Below are 19,324 nucleotides of genomic sequence, written 5' to 3' on the forward strand. Positions count from 1 at the left end.
AGCTTAAAATTTTTTTGTACCAACCAAATTACGTTCTTCTTCCATGTATCAAATAAAGTTTCATATAATACAATTAGAATGTAAAAATCAGGTCTCGCGCAGCAAGGCTGCGCGGCCTTTCTAGTACAACAGAAAGCTGATATATAATGTGGTTAAATAAGATCCAACTAACTATAGTAACATAATACAATGATCTCATTAAAAAAACATAATACAATGATGGATAGGAAGTAATTAAGTAGTGTTAATTTCAAATATAGAGTAACAGTGTATATAGTAAAATGATGATGATATATGACCTGATTAAGTAAATGTGAACTCTATGCACATGTAGATAAAAAAAATCAAATATAATAGTAGAATTTACATGATGAAATAATAATACTATATGCAGTTGATCCATGATGAAATAGCAAAAAAAAAGAGTGTTTATCTTTGAGTTTGTAGTGAGGTATAAAAAGGATTCCTTAAACAATCATACTCGTTTGAAGAATTTTTTATATGAAGGTTGTAGCTACATCTAGTCGATGTTTACAACTTTAAATTGACAATATTTTTAATAAAAGTCATTTGGATGCCTATAAGTGGTCATTCCAAGTCTCGTCCGACGAAAGAATAATAATATCCTATTGCTATAGAAAAGACATCATTATAGCTCGGCGGTTGGCATCCAATGTCTTTAATCCTGAAGAACATGTTATCTCTGTAGTACAATTTTTCGCGGCTAGGAATCCATCTGATGGCTATTTACCAGCCATGCATTTGTGCTGAGGCTCTGCGTAGGAGTGGTAAGCTGTGACTGCCAAATCAATTTTACACTTCTGCTAAATTTGCCTTGAAAAACAAAATTTAAACGGCAGGATCACATTCTTTTTGAGATGGAGGGAGTACTTGAAGCTATAGTTTGGATGGGGATAGAAATGCAAATAAGTACACGAAAGAAACCAACGTGTAGGCTCGGACGTGCTCTAGAGACTGAGTCAGCAAGTCTACCTAGATTCTAGAGTGGCAAGGCGGACACCGGCTGTGCACAAAATGACGGCGTTCGTCCTGCTGCAGCAGCGCCGAATGTTGTAGAAAGCCATGATATTCAAAGATCCTTACAACCTTCTGAAGCATCTACCAGAAGGTCAATTTCTTCGAGAAATTTTCGTCTTGGTTCATCTTCCCGTGGGGAATGGAAAACATGCCGAGGGACGTAGAGTACACGTTATCCTCGCGCCGTTCCTTGGAAATATTTGCGCATCGTACGCCGACACGTGCAGTCATCATTGGCCACTAGTAGTCAAGTAGCTGCCGCAAAGGTAGGCTCACCATTTTGTTATGGCTACACACGATTTGATAGATTGAGGTTTCTTAGACTAGGACTCCGCCATTACTATATAAATTTCAAAAAAGAAAATGCAATTGTAAGTACTCTATCGAGTCTGTCTATCTCAACTTTAATTAAATGAATAAAAATTAATATGATACTAAATAATTATAATTAGATTTACCATGAAATATATTTTGATAATATATGTATTTGGAGTCATAAAGTTAACAATATTTTTGTTAACTTAGTCAAACTTAGAAAGTTTGATTAGAATTGCATTCTTTTTTGAACAAATGTAATATTTAAACAAGCATTGTTTGATAAACTTGTACAAAATAATCAAAAGTTCTTATTATTCTGAAACGAGAGGTTAGTAGTTCCCATCCTTTTCCATTTATTGAGAATTTTTGGCACGACAAGAACAAGACTATCATTTTATTTCACTGTAAAAAATGTGAGAGGATACACTGAAATCACCACATGGCACGTTGTCTACTACTACTTCTATTTTTATTTACATATCGTATTAGGTTTATTCTTCTAAATCAATTTTGGCCAACTTTGATCAAATTTTTAGAAAAAAATAACATGTATAGTACTAAATTTGTTTCGTTGAATCCACCATTAAATATATGTTGATAGTGCATAATATGGGCATTATAATTGTTGCTATATTTTTCTATGGACTTGATCAAAGTTAGCAGAAGAGAGTACTCATTCCATATACACATTAATTAGACACGCAAGACATTAAACTGTTTTAATTATTTAGAAGCCAAGTTACCGCCATATGTGCTGTAATGTGGTTATTTTATTGATAATCTTAAATATTTTTGTTGTTTACACTATACATGTAAATAGTGAAATAAATAAGTAGTGTTGGTCAAAAGCTATGCAATTGGTACTTTAATTCATCAACGAATTTGAATTGAAAGGAACGGGTATTCGATGTCCTAACAACTGGAGTTATAGCAGTGTTTCAAATTACAGGTTACAGTAGTGCTATACTCCCTCTATTTTTATTTACATATTAGGTTTGTCCTAAATCAAATTTGGCAAGCTTTGACCAAACTTATTATAGAAAGCAATAATAACATTTACAATATTAAATTTGTTTGAATCCACCATGAAGTATATGTTGATAGTGCATATGTTAGATAGTATATTTGTTGCTAAATTTTTTTTATAGACTTGGTTAAAGTTAGTCAAATTTGACTTGAATAAATCTAATACGACATGTAAATTAAAACTAAGGGAGTCGTGGCTAATGACAGCTGCCACCACGATTGTCTTACTAAATGGAAGGCTATATCAGCTGACCAAAGCTTTGACCAACTCTAATATAAAATTATTATTTAGATGTACAATTATAGTTTAGTTATTGTGGTTGCGACTGCCTTTCTGGACTGCCGGCGTCCTCCTGCTTAACCTCTCTGAGTACAGAGACGCGACGCAAGAGAACCCGTCGAGAAAAGCTGCGCGAGGAAGACCGAGCTTAGCTCGGGTGGCTGCTGGCGAGGGGTTCGCTCAACCCGCCTGTGTTCGATTCCTGGGATCGGATCAGGTGCTTCACCGGGGATTTTTCTCAGTGTAAGTGTTGCCTCTCACGTGTGAAGCTATAATGGGATCGTCACGTGTCCGTTACATATGGAGGATTCCGGTAATTTTGAGAAGAACACGGTCTAAAAATCTGAGTGTAGTTGTAGATTTATTTGTACATGCATGGTGTGAGTGAGGTGTGTATGTGTAGAGTGAGGGTGAGTGCATATATAAACAGATACTACAGCTGTTCTGTAGCTGATGAGAGACTTAAAAAAAACTGCGCGAGCGACGTAGTCACCCGCCGACCGACCACGAGTCCACGTGCTCGCCGCACGCGATCCAGGCAAAAAAGAAAGAACAGAAGAAGTCGTCACCCGCCGCCTTCCTTCTAGTATGCCTGACCACGAGTCCACACGATCGCCGCGCGCGATCCAGGCAAAAAACGATCGCCGCACACGATCGCCGCCTTCCTTCTAGTATGCCGGCCAAGCTGGCCTTTCGTTGGACCTGGTCATTATTTGTTTTTGTACTATAGCATATTTTATTGTTATTTAATAATTAATATTTAATTATAAATTAATTAGGCTTAAAAGATTCATCACATATAAATCAGTTAGACTGTGTAATTAGTTATTTTTTTTAATTGTATTTAATATTTCATACATGTATCCAAAATTTCGATGTAACGGATACTGTAAGAAATTTTTTGACAACTAAACAGGGCCTATATTCCTCAAGCATGCGACGCCAGTCCAGTCCAACTCCAGTCCAGGTGCTCCTGGTGGGCCACGCCTACCTGAGCCCGAGACTGGGCCGATCTCTTTCTTTTGCGTGCAACAAACATGTCCGCCCATGTGAAAAAAATGGTAGGATTTCTATCCATCCTTCCTCAAAATTTTAGCTTTCTATAAAGAGAATATATTAGATGCAAACCAATCTCTCCATGCAAATTATGGAAACTCCAATCTAAATCATCATATCAACATCCAAGGAGAGGGGCGCAGGGGGTGGGAGGGGGATTTGCAAAAGTGTGATTACCCAATCCAAAGGCGGGTCCAGATTGTAAAATTACCCAATCCCCCATACCCCTTAGATGTTGATCCGATGATACAAATTGAAGTTTCCATAGTTTGCACAGAGATGTTGGTTTGCACCTAATACGTTCCCTTCTATAAAACTCTACTCGGGTATGATGGCTCCCGTCATTTTTCATTAGGAGGAAGCGAGGCCAGTGAGGAGATTTTTTAATCTCAGTCTGAAATTAACTCCCACCAATAGTCAAATGCTACTGGAGCCATCTGACCAAATCAGTTAGACGCCCTTTCACAAGATTTTAGCTTTCACAACTTCAGTATTTGAGATTTGTGCTATAGTAGATGAATGTTTGTGATAAAATTGAGGGAGCAATTCTATCTTAGATTTTCAAATCAACCAACAGGGCTAGAATCCTGTTTCAAGTACTCTAGCTCCAATGCAATTTGATGTGCTGGCACATTGCATCCACAGGTTGTGAGGGTTCCACTTTGAGGGTCTCATGAAATTCTCCAGTTCTCCCCTCTTAATGAAAAACGTGCTAAAAATATTCGCAAAATTCAGTCCTCTCCATTCGCATGCAACTTTTGACATCTTTGTTCTAGCAAGTGTGCCATATTTCAGCTGCTTAGCCAACCAGGAAATCAGACAGCCAACATTCTTATTAAGGGCTTGTTCGGTTGCACAAGAATTCATTCCATACCGAAAATGATAGAAATAATAAGAGACATAACAAGAGAGCAGGATTTATTCCGGTTGGAAACTACTTGCAACAAAATAAACTCATAATAGATAAAACAAAAGACCGGGATTAATTCCACACCTCTAGACTCGTGGATTGATTTCTGGTCTCCCTAATGTAGCTATATATCATGAGTCTATTTTATTAAAATTAGTTTTCGATTTGGAATAAATCCCGGTCTCTTGTTATATCTCTTATTGTTTCTATCATTTTTGGTCCGGAATGAAACTATGTACAACCGAACAATCCCTGAGACGGCTCAATGAAGTTTGGGAGGACCATAAGGGACCACTAGCTGTTGATTCACGAAGTCGATCACACACCACGGCGCGCTCAAATTAATTAGCATTCCGTGCAAACATACCACCGCCTACCTGGCAGACAGAAGTGCAGAGCAGCCAACAAGGCGGATCAGAAGCGGCAGACATAGTCCAAGAAATGCCGCAAAAAGATGGTGACGTGGACGGCTAGCGACTGCCATTGCTAAAGCTCCCAAGCTGTTCTGCATTGCCATACCCCAGGATAAGGATAACCACCCTTGCTTAGGCTGTAAGCTTGAGCTTTCCGAGACGCTAGAATTGAAACGGAAGCACAGACACCGGCATGCAAAGGCAGCTTCTTGTTGTGCTTGGGGCCAAATTAAATGCACTAATTAAGCTGTATTCGGCGCTAGCTCATGAGGAGAACGGCGTCGCCTTTGCTTGTGGCCTGGTGTGACCAGCGGCCAGGTGTTTGCTGGGATAGCCAAGGGTGACGACGAGACACCACACCACTGCATGAAATGTAACTTGCTCACTGTAAAGGGATAACTGAATTTGTATTTGCACAAGCAACATCATCACTTTGCTTCTGTGGAATGGGCTACTTTTTTTCCCCTTCTTTTCTTAATCTTTTTCTGTAGTGATCTGAAGAATGAGGACACAGTTTTCCTTGGATTCATCCAACGATTTTTGGCAGTCAGTTTCTAAAGTTTAAGGTGTACGTATATTTTTCTTTCCTATGGATACATGGTATGTTGGTACCTGATGAAAATGCTGGCACGCCAACGCGCGCGAATGTTTTATTGATCACTCGAAAGGAGAACTACATAGCAACTTCACGAAAAAAAAAATGTTTGAAACTACATATACATCGAAAAAATTAGCCGAATCATCGCATTATCATTCTGAGATGAGAGATAGTATGAAGGTCATAGCTAGAAAATTGCTGGCATGTGTCTCGCCGCTAGGCCAAACTTTGAAGTACTGAGTAGAGTAAATTATATTAGGTGTGAAAGGAAGTAGTAATAAAAAATAGAGCCTAGCATTGTGAGGCAGCAATAATTGCTGATTTATCTAGTATACTGAGTGAGCATTTGGAGTTGAGTTCGTCATGCATGCAGAAAACACTCCTTAATTTGGCACCATATTTTTCTTGCTGTGCAAATCAAATGAGCAGGCCATTGCATGTGACACAGTGAAATGCTAAAATTTCTCCATCATCAATTACCGTGAAACAGCTAATCGGCCCGGAGTCCGGAGACGTTACACGCCATTTGCACTGTAATTTGTCTGTTCTGGAGGCATCTCTGACAAGTGAAAGTGAATTATAAAAAAAAACAGAAAACACCATGTCATGTGGTAAGTTTCCCATCCTTACAGATACAGGCACACTCCTGTGTTCCGCCTCTCACAAAATCACATTTCGCCTGCCCTACTCCCCTCCTCATCCAAATTAATCCTCCAACCCTGAATCAAAAAAAAAACCCTCCAACCCTTGCCATGGTTCAAGACGGTCCCCATGACCACCAGGACACCGGCTCCGACGAGCGCAGCTTCGTGCCACCGACGACCTTGACCTTCCTGCAGGGTCCTGCTGCTGAGAACGTCGATGACAACAACCGCGGATCCAGCAGGATAGGCAGCCCGGTGGGCAGTGGCGGATGCAGGATTGGAGGCAAGGGGGGGCTGAAATAATAGAGATGTTGATTTGTGTGAAGATTTAATGGTAATTTGGAGGTCTTGCTACAGTGTTTTACATGTAATTAGGAGAGCTTAGGGGGGGCTTGAGCCCCCCTAGCCCCCCTCCTGTATCCGCCCCTGCCGGTGGGCATGAATGCCGGCGAGGGGAAGGATGTCGTAGTCCCGAATGCCATCCAGCAAGGTGGAGATGATGGCGCCAAGGCCGACTCCAGCACATCCGAAGGTAAGAAGCACTTGGCAACAGGCGCGGCTGCCGCCGACGCTGCTGGAGACGGCTCCACCTCCAACAAGGGTAAGAGCGCCTTGGCTGCTGACGACGACGGCGAGCTCAAGGTGCACATCATCATGGAGCGGGAGCGCCGGAGGCGGATGAAGCAGATGTTCAACACCCTCCATGAGCTGATGCCCCACGTCTCCAATAAGGTGAGGCCAGCGATCCTGTGCGTTTGCTATAGGGCTTGGAGCTTGCTAGCCTGAGATCGGAGGAGATCAGCTCGCGCTGACGCACGTCGTGATCTGTTGTACGTTCTGTCAGGTTGACAAGGCGACCCTGGTCGGAGAGACGATCAACTTCATCAAGATCCTAGAGGAGACCAAGGCCCAGCTGGAGAAGAAGAAGATTGAGCAAGCGCTGTTGGGATTAGTCCCACATTGGTTGTGGAGGGAGAGTTGAATCAACTTAAAAGTGGTGGAGTCATTCACCTCTTAGGCTAGCTTTTGGGGTGTAGCAGGACTTTCCCCGAGTATGCGCCCGGTTGGGCTAACTCTCCTGGTTTTGGACCGACAATTGGTATCAGAGCTGTGTCCGCAATCTCCTGTGCTCGTGCACACTCGGGTGGTGTACGCCCGAAGCCCAGTGAACCCGTGGGTGTGAGGCCCGTGTGTGCTCGTGTGTCGAGCCGGTCAGTGGTGGACCTGCGGGTGTGAGGCCCGTGTGTCGGACTGGTCACTGGTGGACTGTGTGGGTGTGGGACCCCGGTCAATGCTGAGGGTGGCATCAATGTGTGACGGGGGAGATTGTTGTGATTAGTCCCACATTGGTTGTGGGGGGAGAGTTGAATCAACTTAAAAGTGGGGGAGTCACTCACCTCTTGGGCTAGCTTTTGGGGTGTAGCAGGACTTTCCCCGGGTATGCGCCCGGGGGAGATTGTTGTGATTAGTCCCACATTGGTTGTGGGGGGGGAGAGTTGAATCAACTTAAAAGTGGGGGAGTCACTCACCTCTTGGGCTAGCTTTTGGGGTGTAGCAGGACTTTCCCCGGGTATGCGCCCGGTTGGGCCAACTCTCCTGGTTTTGGACCGACAGCTCGCGCGGCAGGCAGCCGCCGAAGCCGCCGCCGCGGGGGGGGGGGGGGCCTTATCGATGCTGCGCGGGATGGCGGCCCTGTCGGATGGCGGGGACCCGTGCCTCCGCAGCAACCTGCTGCACCTGCGGCGGCGGCGGCGACGGGACCGGTCGCCGGGTTCCAAACCTGGTCCACACAGAACGTCGTGCTGAGTGTGCTGAACGAGGAGGCGATCATCAACGTGTGCGCTCAACGGCAGCGCGGCCTGCTGACAATGGTGGTGTCCGTGCTGAGCAAGCACGGGATCGACGTCATCTCGGTTCAGGTTGGGGCCGACGACGCCCAGAGCTTCTTCAACATCTATGCCCGTGTAAGTACAAGTACCCTGCCTGCTACTGCTAGCTATCTTGATGTTCGGGCAGATGTACTTGCAGTTGCAGCTCGCACGTTCTGAATTCTGATGATAACCATGACCGTACCAGTGGGGAATCGGTCGGTCGGTATCCATTGAGGAGAATCTCTTCTTCGCGTGATGTTATAGCAAATAAATCAGCTATTTCTGTGTGTGGGCTTATTAGGAAAGGCAGGAACTCACCCCCCATCAGGCCATCACACTCGAGTGACCGCTAAAATCACTTGTTTTCCATCCTGATATGAAGGGATTGGATCTAGTCCTCAACTATATATATGAACAAACCCAATAGGATATTTATTTCACTTGAATTGGTGGTTGGGATGCTAGTGTGACTTATTTTTTTTATATAAAAAAAGACCACCTATTTTTCAAACATTTGAACTTGAAAATGACCTTTTTACCGTTGAATCAGAGGCCGAGGCGGGCATATGAATCCGACAAAAAGGGGATCTAGATTAGAAGTAATAACTGAACTGAATCTAGCTAAACTAGTTGGCATGTGTTGATGAACGTTTTCAATAGATGTTCGCATGTTGAGGCTACGTAGTTCTAGTAAGCGTACTGAAATAGTACGTTATAGCTCTACTTTGTCGCACTCTAATAGAAAAGGGTGATCCAAATACGGATAACAATAAATCTAGATAAACTAATAGAGAGATACCATTACTCTACCTTATTTTATCTTAACCTATTTGCTAAAGAGGTTGGTTAACAAACGGTTTGCAACGAGTTGAGGTCGCATGCTGTACGTTTTTGGTAACGATAATATAGTACGTTAAAGGTCTACTCTGTTGCATTTTAATGGGGAAGATTATCCTCATACCGATCAAAATGAATCTAGCGAGCTAAACAAATCAACAGATACCATGACTCTGGCTTGTTATCTCATCTTTTTGACCAAAGATGTTAGTTCGCCAACAGTTGGCATAGATTGAGGTTGCATGGTTTTGTAACAGTAAGAAAATACTCCAACACTAGACGTCTATTTTTGTCGCAATTTGTATTTTTATGGGAAACTAATTAACTTCTAGAGCTGATCTATTGGGTAGTACTAGGGGTGGTAACGGATCATGGCCCTTGTGATCTCTTTACAATCCAATTATTTGTCCCTTATATATTTTTAACTAAAAATTGTAGAAGATTAGAGCTCGGCCATTTTAGGGTCCAGCCCTTAGATTATCCAAGTCAAATTTTAAGGTCCTTTACCGCCCCTATGCTAATTAGAAATAAGTGTCGTGCACTGCCTAGAATTGAAGCACCAAATATTTATTTACTTACATATATTTGTAGAACAATGGCAGCAAGTCACCTTGCCGAAGTGCTTTATTGATATATAACAATTTTTGTAGCACCGATCTTGTTTGCGGCGGGAAATTTTTAAGCTAACCCACTAACATTTGTGCTTCTTAAAAATATAGGTGAATGGAGCTCGTGGCAAAAACCCATCGGCGGAGGACATATGCAAGCTGGCAGTGTCGGAGATCATGGTTAGGCTCTCTAACTAGACCGGCATCACCATCGGGGCCTCAATAGTGTCTCATCAGGCTACATCACTTCCCATCAATCTGCTCAACTTTGCTGCCCCTCTAGGCTGGAGTTGTTGGAGTAACGCAGCTTGTTTAATTAATTTGCATTATCCATTTGAAGGTTTGAGGATTGTGCATGCTTTATATGCATGTCTCTTGTCAAGTTGGGTTGATCTGAGAACCGATGCTTGCTTGTGTGTGTGTGTGTCGAAGTTTGTTGACATTATTGGTCGTGTCATGTATTAAGTATTGTGTATTATCTTGAGTTGCTGAACGATTTAAATTTTTGGATCATTGTTTTTTTAATATTGCACTTCTGTGAATGAGCATCACTCCCAACCCATCAGACCGTCAGAACCAATTTCACATATTGGTTTTGTTGATGCATCACTTTTGGTTATCCAGATCCAAGGAAATAAGATCCTTGAGAAACCTTAATAGGGTACATCCCCAATAGGTTAGAGGCTATTAGTAAAGGATCGAACTGGGTTCAATGGTGTCCTCAATGCCTAGTATCATATCACGCCTTTCAAAGAGTATCATATTCTTATATGCTCACCTGTACTTTCTGTAGCCATATAGTTCTTCTGTGCTTCTACACAGAAGAACTATATACCCGTGTAAGTATCCTGCCTGCTAGCTCTTGATGTTGGGTTTCATTGTTGGGGCTTGTTGCCAGATGTAGGGTTGCTGACGTACTTGCATTGCTGCTCGCACGTTCTGGTAGTGGGGAATCGGTAGGTATCCATACAGGAGAATCTCTTCTTCGCGTGATGTTGTAGCAAATCAACCATTTCTGTTTGTGGGCTTATTTCGATAGGTAGAAACTCGCCCCCATCACACTCGAGTGACCACTAAAATCACTTTTGTTTTCCATCCTGATATGAAGGGCCGTTGGATCTAATCCTCAACTATCTGAAAAACCCCAATAGGATATATTTCATTTGGTGGTAGAGCTGCTAGTGTAACCTAGCAGAAAAAAGAGCACCTATTTTTTCCAATATTTGAACTTGAAAAAGACCTCTTTGCCGTTTATTTAGAGGTCGAGGCAGGAATATTAATCCGACAAAAAGGGGATCTAGATAGGAGCAATAACTGAACTGAATCTAGCTAAACTAGCTAGTTGACACGTGTTGATGAACGGATGTTGGTTTTCAATAGATGTTCACATGTTGAGGCTACATAGTTATAGTAACCGTAATGAAATAGTACGTTAGTAGAGCTCTAATTTGTCGCACTCAAATAGAAAAAGGTGATCCAAATAAGGATAGCAATAAATCTAGATAAAGTAATAGAGAGAGATACGAATACTCCGCCTTATTTTATCTTAACTTTTTTGCTAAAGAGGTTGGTTAACAAACGGCTTGCACGAGTTAAGGTCGTTGCTATTTTTGGTAGCGGTAAGAAAGAAGCACGTTAAAGATCTATTTTGTCGGATTTTAATGGGGAAGGTGATCCTCATACCAATCAAAATAAATCAACCTAAACTAATCAACCGATACCATTACTCTGCCTTGTTGTCTCATCCTTTTGGCCAAAGATGTTAGTTCGCCAATGGTCGGCATATGGAGGTTGCATGGTTGTAACAGTAAGAAAGTACTCCGACGTTAGAGGTCTATTTTTGTCGCAGTTTGTATTTTTATGTCAAACTAACTTCTAGAGCTGATTGTTGGGTAGTAGTTGATGTGTCACAAACTATGCTAATCACAAATAAATGACACCCTAGACATCGTGCACGTTCTAGAATTGAAGCACCAAATATTTACTTATATATATTTGTAGAACAATGATAGCAAGTTACCATGCAGAAGTCCTTTCTTGATAATTTATTCTTTTGTAACAATTTTTGTAGCACCAATCTTGTTTGCATCAGGAAATTTTAAGCTAGCCCACTAACATTTTTGCATTCTTAAAAATAAAACTGAATGGAGCTGGTGGCGAGAACCCGTCAGTGGAGAACATATACAAGCTGGCGGTGTCGGAGATCATGGTGTGGCTCTCTAACTAGACCAGCGTGACCATCGGGGTCTCAACAGTGTCCCAAGCTGCGTCACTTCCCATAAATCTACTCAGCTTTGGTGCCCCTCTACACCACAGCTGTTGGAGTAACACAGCATGCTTAATTAATATGCATTTGCTATTTGAGGGTTTGAGGATTGTGCATGCTCTATATGCATGTCTCTTGTCGGGTTGATCTGAGAACCGGTACTTGCTTGTGTGTGTATGTCGAAGTTTCTTGACATCATTCATCGTGTCACTTCATAAGTACTATGGTATCATCTTGAGTTGTTGAACCATTTAAATTTCTAGATATAGGGTCATTTTGATCCATGCCACTACAATTTCTTGAAGTTGGATTTCATGTTGAAATCCATGCCATTGAGTGGCATGATTTTGAACGTGACACCCAATTTCACGGAGTTGTGGTGGCACGAATCGAATTTTCCCTTTTTATATTGCCCTTCTATGAAATGAGCACCATTCCCAACCCATCAGGCCATTAGAACCAAGTTCACAAACCAGTTGTGTTGATGCATTATTTTTGGTTATCTGGATCCATGGAAATAAGGTCCTAGAGAAACCTTAGGGTACATCCCCAACAGGTTAGAGGCTTCAACCAACATTAAAGACCCAATCATTACAACTAGTTGTTCCAATCCAACTAGTTTTGGTGGTGTCTAGTGTCATATCATGCCTTCCAAAGAGTATCATATTCTTATATGTTCAGCTATACTTTAGGAGTTTATATACATAATTTGAGAATAGGACACCAAAAGTCTGAGGAGTCTTATATATCCTATATCTATTAGCTGCCTTTGAACTTTTTTATTTCCTAAGCTACTCTATTTCTTCATTTTTCGGACATCAAAAGTCTGATGCCTTCTGGTTTTGGTCTAACCTCCTTACTGGCGAAGTTGTCGACCAGCTGGCGTGTTTAAAGGTTTCAGCTTGGGGGGGGGGGGGGGGTATTCAGTTGGCTGGTGCAGGCTGTCTGGTTTTGTAGATACAGGTTCAAAATCAGACGATCGTGATAGTTCAGGTTGGATAATGGATTTTATCCTTAATTAAATATGGTGGCTAAAATGACACATCTGTAATGTCTAGATGTGACGGTTTATCTCCCTAATTAATAGGGGGCACGATGAGTGTGTAATTCAATGTTTTAAGAGGCAAACAAATATTGATCAAGATCATCCTTCGGTTTTCGTTGGCCAAAAGAATCCCAGCAGTTATCACCTACTGCTGCTCGCACATTAAGAATGTAGGAGTTTATGAATCCAACATCTCCCTCACAAGTGCTGAAGAGTTTTTTTTCCATAACATGGCCAAGGAACTAACCATAAGGGTTGGGCGCCACATGCTTCGTGATAGAGGCAGGGTAGGGGTGTCCATACATATAAGAAAAGACAGAGGGGGGGGGGTAGGGGTAGTGAGCATCTAATAACCTACCCAAAGCAAGCAAGCGAATTGTAGACAATGGCTGAGACCGTGCAGTTTCATAGTATGCTTCCCCATGAGGAGCATAATATAAAAATTTATACAACCATCTCATCTATATAAACTAATAGCCGTGACATATAGTGATTCATAATTCAAGAAAAACTCCGGGAAAGAATTAGGGTGCAGATGGCTACCCGAGCACTCCATCCTAGAATTTGTAGAGAACCAGAGTATGACTCATAGTTAATACAATTTGCATAAAATAGTTATTAGGACTTGCACCACAAAATGACTTCGTGGATGTCCAACCAAAGTTTCGTTACATTGCATTGTTATCGCTTCGTCGAGGACCCAAAGAGCCTTCTTCTCAATTCCTCTGGGATTGACACTGTATTCTCATGAATACATGTGTATTTTGGTCATGTTTCATGGAGGAGGAGATCTAGCTGGTGATACCTGTTCTCCATGTCTTGAACCTGATTCGACCCGCGCCACCAAAGACGATGAAGACACTATCTATCCATTAATTAACAAAGGCAGAAGCACCTTGATGAACCCTACAAAATGTCACTAAGATCTACCAAATGCCCCCAAAAAATGTCTGACTTTGCAATATACTCAAATAACAAAAGCTCACATCCCACTTAACCAAAATGTTCCATCCCTCATGAGAAATATTCTAAGAAGGCAATGCAAATGATTATAGAGGTTTCCACATATGATAGTGATGCTTACAAGTGTTTTGATGATGATGATGATGATGATGATGATGATGATGATGATGATGATGATGATGATGATGATGATGATGATGATGATGATGATGATGATGAAATAGAATAGCATTAGGAAATAGCGAAGTTGAAAGGCAGCGAATAAATATGGCATATAGATAAGACTCATCAGACTTTTGGTGTCCTATTCTATCTATACATAAACTCCTTTCTTTTTTAGAAGCGCAAAAGAACTATGTGGCTACAGAAGTATAGCATAAACTCCTTTCTTTTTGTAGAAGCACAAAAGAACTATATGGCTACAGAAAGTATAGATAAGCATATAAGAATATAGTTCCAAAAAAAGAGCATATAGGAATATGATACTCTTTGGAAGGCGTGATATGACACTAGGTATTCAGGACACCACCGAACCCAGTTGGATCGGAACAACTAGTTGTAATGATTGGGCCTTTACTAATAGTGGAAGCCTCTGACCTATTGGGGATGTACCCTAAGGTTTCTCTAGGATCTTATTTCCTTGGATATGGATAACCAAAAGTAATGCATCAACAGAACCAGTCTGTGAAATTGGCTCTGACGCCCTGATGGGTTGGGAGTGATGCACATTCACATAAGTGCAATATTAAAAGAACAATGATCCAAAAATTTAAATGGTTCAGCAACTCAAGATAATACACAATACTTAATACATGACACGACCAATGATGTCAACAAACTTCAACATACACACACACAAGCAAGCATCGGTTCTCAGATCAACCCGACCTGACAAGAGACATGCATATAGAGCATGCACAATCCTCAAATCTTCAAATAGAGAATGCAAATTAATTAAACAAGCTGCGTTACTCGAACAACTCCAGTCTAGAGGGCAGCAAAGCTAAGCAGATTGAGGGGAAGTGATGCAGCCTGATGAGAGACTGTTGAGGCCCCGATGGTGATGCCGGTCTAGTTAGAGAGCCTCACCATGATCTCCGACACTGCCAACTTGTATGTATCCTCCACCAATGGGTTTTCGCCACCAGCTCCATTCACCTATAGTTTTAAGAAGCACAAGTGGATTAGCTTAAAAATTTCCTGATACAAACAAGATTGGTGCTACAAAAATTGTTATAAAAGAATCAATATCAAGAAAGCACTTCTGCATGGTGACTTGCTGCCATTGTTCTACAAATATATGTAAGTAAATAAATATTTGGTGCTTCAATTCTAGGCGGTGCACAATAGTGGCACTTATTTCTAATTAGTATTGGGGCGGTAAAGGACCTTAAAATTTGACTTGGATAATCTAAGGGTTGGGCCCTAAAATAGCCAGACTCTAATTTTATACAATTTTGAGTTAAAAATATATAAGGGATAAATAATTGGATTGTAAAGAGATCACAAGGGCCATGATCCGTTACCACCCCTGGTACTACCTAACATATCAGCTCTAGAAGTTAATTAATTTCCCATAAAAATACAAATTGCGACAAAAAAAAGACATCTAGTGTTGGAGTATTTTCTTACTATTACAAAACCATGCAACCTCAATCTATGCCAACCATTGGTGAACTAACATCTTTGGTCAAAAGGATGAGACAACACGCCAGAGTCATGGTATCTGTTAATTTGTTTAGCTCACTAGATTCATTTTGATTGGTATGAGAGGATCATCTTCCCCATTAAAATGCGACAGAGTAGACCTTTAACGTACTTTCTTACCGTTACCAAAAACGTAGAGCATGCGACCTCAACCCGTGCAAACCGTTTGTTAACCAACCTCTTTAGCAAAAAGGTTAAGATAAAATAAGGTAGAGTAATAATGGTATCTCTCTATTAGTTTATCTAGATTTATTGTTATCCGTATTTGGATCACCCTTTTCTATTAGAGTGCGACAAAGTAGAGCTATAACGTACTATTTCATTATGCTTACTAGAACTACGTGGCCTCAACATGCGAACATCTATTGAAAACTGACATCCGTTCATCAACACGTGCCGACTAGTTTAGCTAGATTCAGTTTAGTTACTTCCAATCTTGATCCCCTTTTTGTCGGATTCATATTCCCGCCTTGGCCTCTGATTCAACGGTAAATAAAATGTCATTTTCAAGTTCAAATGTTTGAAAAACAGGTGGTCTTCTTTTTTTAAAAAAAGTCACACTAGCAGCCCTACCACCAATTCAAGTGAAATAAATATCCTATTGGGTTTGTTCATATATATAGTTGATCAAGGACTAGATCCAATCCCTTCGTATCAGGATGGAAAACAAGTGATTTTAGTGGTCACTCGAGTGTGATGGCCTTATGAGGGGTGAGTTCCTGCCTTTCCTAATAAGCCCACACACAGAAATAGCTGATTTATTTGCTATAACATCACGCGAAGAAGAGATTCTCCTCAATGGATACCGACCGACCGATTCCCCACTGGTACGGTCATGGTTATCATCAGAATTCAGAACGTGCGAGCTGCAACTGCAAGTACGTCTGCCCGAACATCAAGATAGCTAGCAGTAGCAGGCAGGGTACTTGTACTTACACGGGTATAGATGTTGAAGAAGCTCTGGGCGTCGTCGGCCCCAACCTGAACCGAGATGACGTCGATCCCGTGCTTGCTCAGCACGGACACCACCATTGTCAGCAGGCCGCGCTGCCGTGGAGCGCACACGTTGATGATCGCCTCCTCGTTCAGCACACTCAGCACGACGTTCTGTGTGGACCAGGTTTGGAACCCGGCGACCGGCCCCGTCGCCGCCGCCGCAGGCGCAGCAGGTTGCTGCGGAGGCACGGGGTCCCAGCCGTCCGACAGGGCCGCCATCCCGTGCGCGGTGCGCAGCACCGATAAGGAGGACGCCCCCACGGCGGCGGCCTCGGTGGCTGCCTGCTGCGCGAGCGCTTGCTCCACCTTCTTCTCCAGCTGGGCTTTGGTCTCCTCCAGGGTCTTGATGAAGTTGATCGTCTCTCCGACCAGGGTCGCCTTGTCAACCTGACAGAACAACGTCACACAACAGATCACGACGTCACACGACCCGCGTCAGCGCCAGCTGATCTCCTCCGATCCCAGGCTAGCTAGGTCCAAGCCCTATAGCAAACGCACGGATCACTGGCCTCACCTTATTGGAGACGTGGGGCATCAGCTCATGGAGGGTGTTGAACATCTGCTTCATCCGCCTCCGGCGCTCCCGCTCCATGATGATGTGCACCTTGAGCTCGCCGTCGTCGTCAGCAGACAAGGCGGCGCTCTTACCCTTGTTGGAGGCGGAGTCGTCTCCAGCAGCGCCGGCGGCAGCTGCGGCGCCTGTTGCCAAGTGTTGCTTACCTTCGGATGTGCCGGAGTCGGCCTTGCCGCCGCTGGCTGAGCCATCATCTCCACCTTGCTGGATGGCCTTCGGGACGGCGCCCTTCCCCTCGTCGGCATTCATGCCCACCGGGCTGCCGATCCTGCTGGATCCGCGGTTGTTGTCGTCGACGTTCTCAGCAGCAGTACCCAGGAAGGTCCTGGTCGTCGGTGGCACGAAGCCGCGCTCGTTGGAGCCGGTGTCCTGGTGGTCATGGGGACCGTCTTGATGAGCCATAGCAAGGGTTGGAGGATTTTTTTTTTTTTGATTCAGGGTTGGAGGATTTTGGATGAGGAGGGGACTAGGGGAGGCAAAATGTGATTTTGGGAGAGGCCGAATACAGGAGTGTGCCTTTATTTGTAAGGATGGGAAACTTACCACATGACATGGTGTTTTCTTTTTTATATAATTCACTTTCACTGGTCGGAGATGCTTCCAGAACAGACAAATTACAGTGCAAAAGAATGTGTAACGTCTCCGGACTGCCGATTAGCTGTTTCATGGTAATTTGACAAATTTCAGTATTTCACTGTCACATGCAATGGCCTGCTCATTTGAGCAAGAAAAATATGGGGCCTAATTACAGTGCAAATGGCGTGTAACGTCTCCGGGCTCCGGGCCGATTAGCTGTAAGTTAATTTGCTACTCTAGAAAAATTGATTTACGCAGCAAGAAAAATATGGGGCCAAAGGAGTGTTTTCTGCATGAAGACCTACACTCCAAACGCTCTCTCAGTACTTACTAGATGAATCAGCAATGATTGCTACCCTACAATGCTAGGCTATGTTTTTAAGTACTACCACTACCAGAAAACGGAAGACTCCTGACGGCCAAAAACCGTCAGGAAGACTTCCTTTCGCAACTAATATAATTTACTCTACTCAGTTATTACTTGCCAAAGTTTGGCCTAGCGGCAACACATTATATTATTCCTCAGCCATTTTCTATGAACTTCCTATCATCTCAGTTTGAGAATGTGACGATTCGGGTAGATGTATATAGCTTCCAACAAATTTCTTTTTCGTGAAGTTGCTATGTAGTTCTCCTTTCGAGTGATCAATAAAACATTTGCATTTTCATCAGGTACACCTTAAACTTTAGAAACTGACTGCCAAAAAATCGGTGCATGAATCCAAGGAAAATCGTGTCCTCATTCTTCAGATCACTACAGAAAGATTAAAAAAAGTAGAAAAAAAAAGTAGCCCACGCGTATTCCACAGAAGCAAAGTGATGATGTTGCTTGTGCAAATACAAATTCAGTTATCCCTTTACAGTGAGCAAGTAACAATTCACGCAGTGGTGTCTCGTCGCACCCTTGGCTATCCCAGCAAACACCTGGCAGCTGGTCACAACAGGCCACAAGCAAAGGCGACGCCGTTCTCGGTTCTCCTCATGAGCTAGCGCCGGATACAGCTTGTGCATTTGGCCCCAAGCACAACAAGAAGCTGCCTTTGCATGCCGGTGTCTGTGCTTCCGTTTCGATTCTAGCGTCTCGGAAAGCTCAAGCTTACAGCCTAAGCAAGGGTGGTTATCCTTATCCTGGGGTAAGGCAATGCAAAACAGCTTGGGAGCTTTAGCAATGGCAGTCGCTAGCCGTCCACGTAACAATTCTTTTGCAGCATTTCTTGGCCTGTTTGTGTCTGCCGCTTCTGATCCGCCTTCTTGGCTGCTCTGCACTTCTGTCTGCCATGATGTGTTGAGGAGGCGGTGCTATGTTTGCACGGAATGCAGAATGCTAATCTAAGCGCCACGGTGGTGATCGACTTCGTGAATCAACAGTTCTTATGGTCGTCGCAAACTTCATTCAGCCGTCTTAATAAGAATGTTATCTGTCCGATTTCCTGGTTGGCTAAGCCCCTGAGCCATGGCACACTTGCTACAAGAAAGATGTCAAAAGCTATGTGGAGGACTAAATTTCACGAAACTTTTAGCGACCGTGCATGAGCACGTTTTTCTTTAAGAGGGGGAATTGGAAACTTTCGTGAGACCTCAAACTGGAACCCTCACAA

At 42.9% G+C, this 19,324-nt stretch overlaps 1 protein-coding gene across 1 annotated transcript; it reads right to left on the minus strand.

Annotated features, from left to right (window-relative positions):
- Window positions 1-14,659: 14,659 nt before the first annotated feature.
- Window positions 14,660-17,552, minus strand: LOC120654767 (transcription factor bHLH95-like). Its single transcript, XM_039932407.1, has 3 exons — window positions 17,091-17,552; window positions 16,517-16,963; window positions 14,660-15,031 (listed from the first exon to the last, which is right to left on the minus strand). The coding sequence occupies exons 1-3, from the start codon at window positions 17,550-17,552 to the stop codon at window positions 14,945-14,947; spliced, it is 996 nt and encodes a 331-aa protein (XP_039788341.1). The 3' UTR covers window positions 14,660-14,944.
- Window positions 17,553-19,324: the final 1,772 nt, after the last annotated feature.

This window comes from Panicum virgatum, chromosome 1K, assembly GCF_016808335.1.
Source record: "Panicum virgatum strain AP13 chromosome 1K, P.virgatum_v5, whole genome shotgun sequence".
In the NCBI taxonomy this organism is placed as follows: Eukaryota; Viridiplantae; Streptophyta; class Magnoliopsida; order Poales; family Poaceae; genus Panicum; species Panicum virgatum.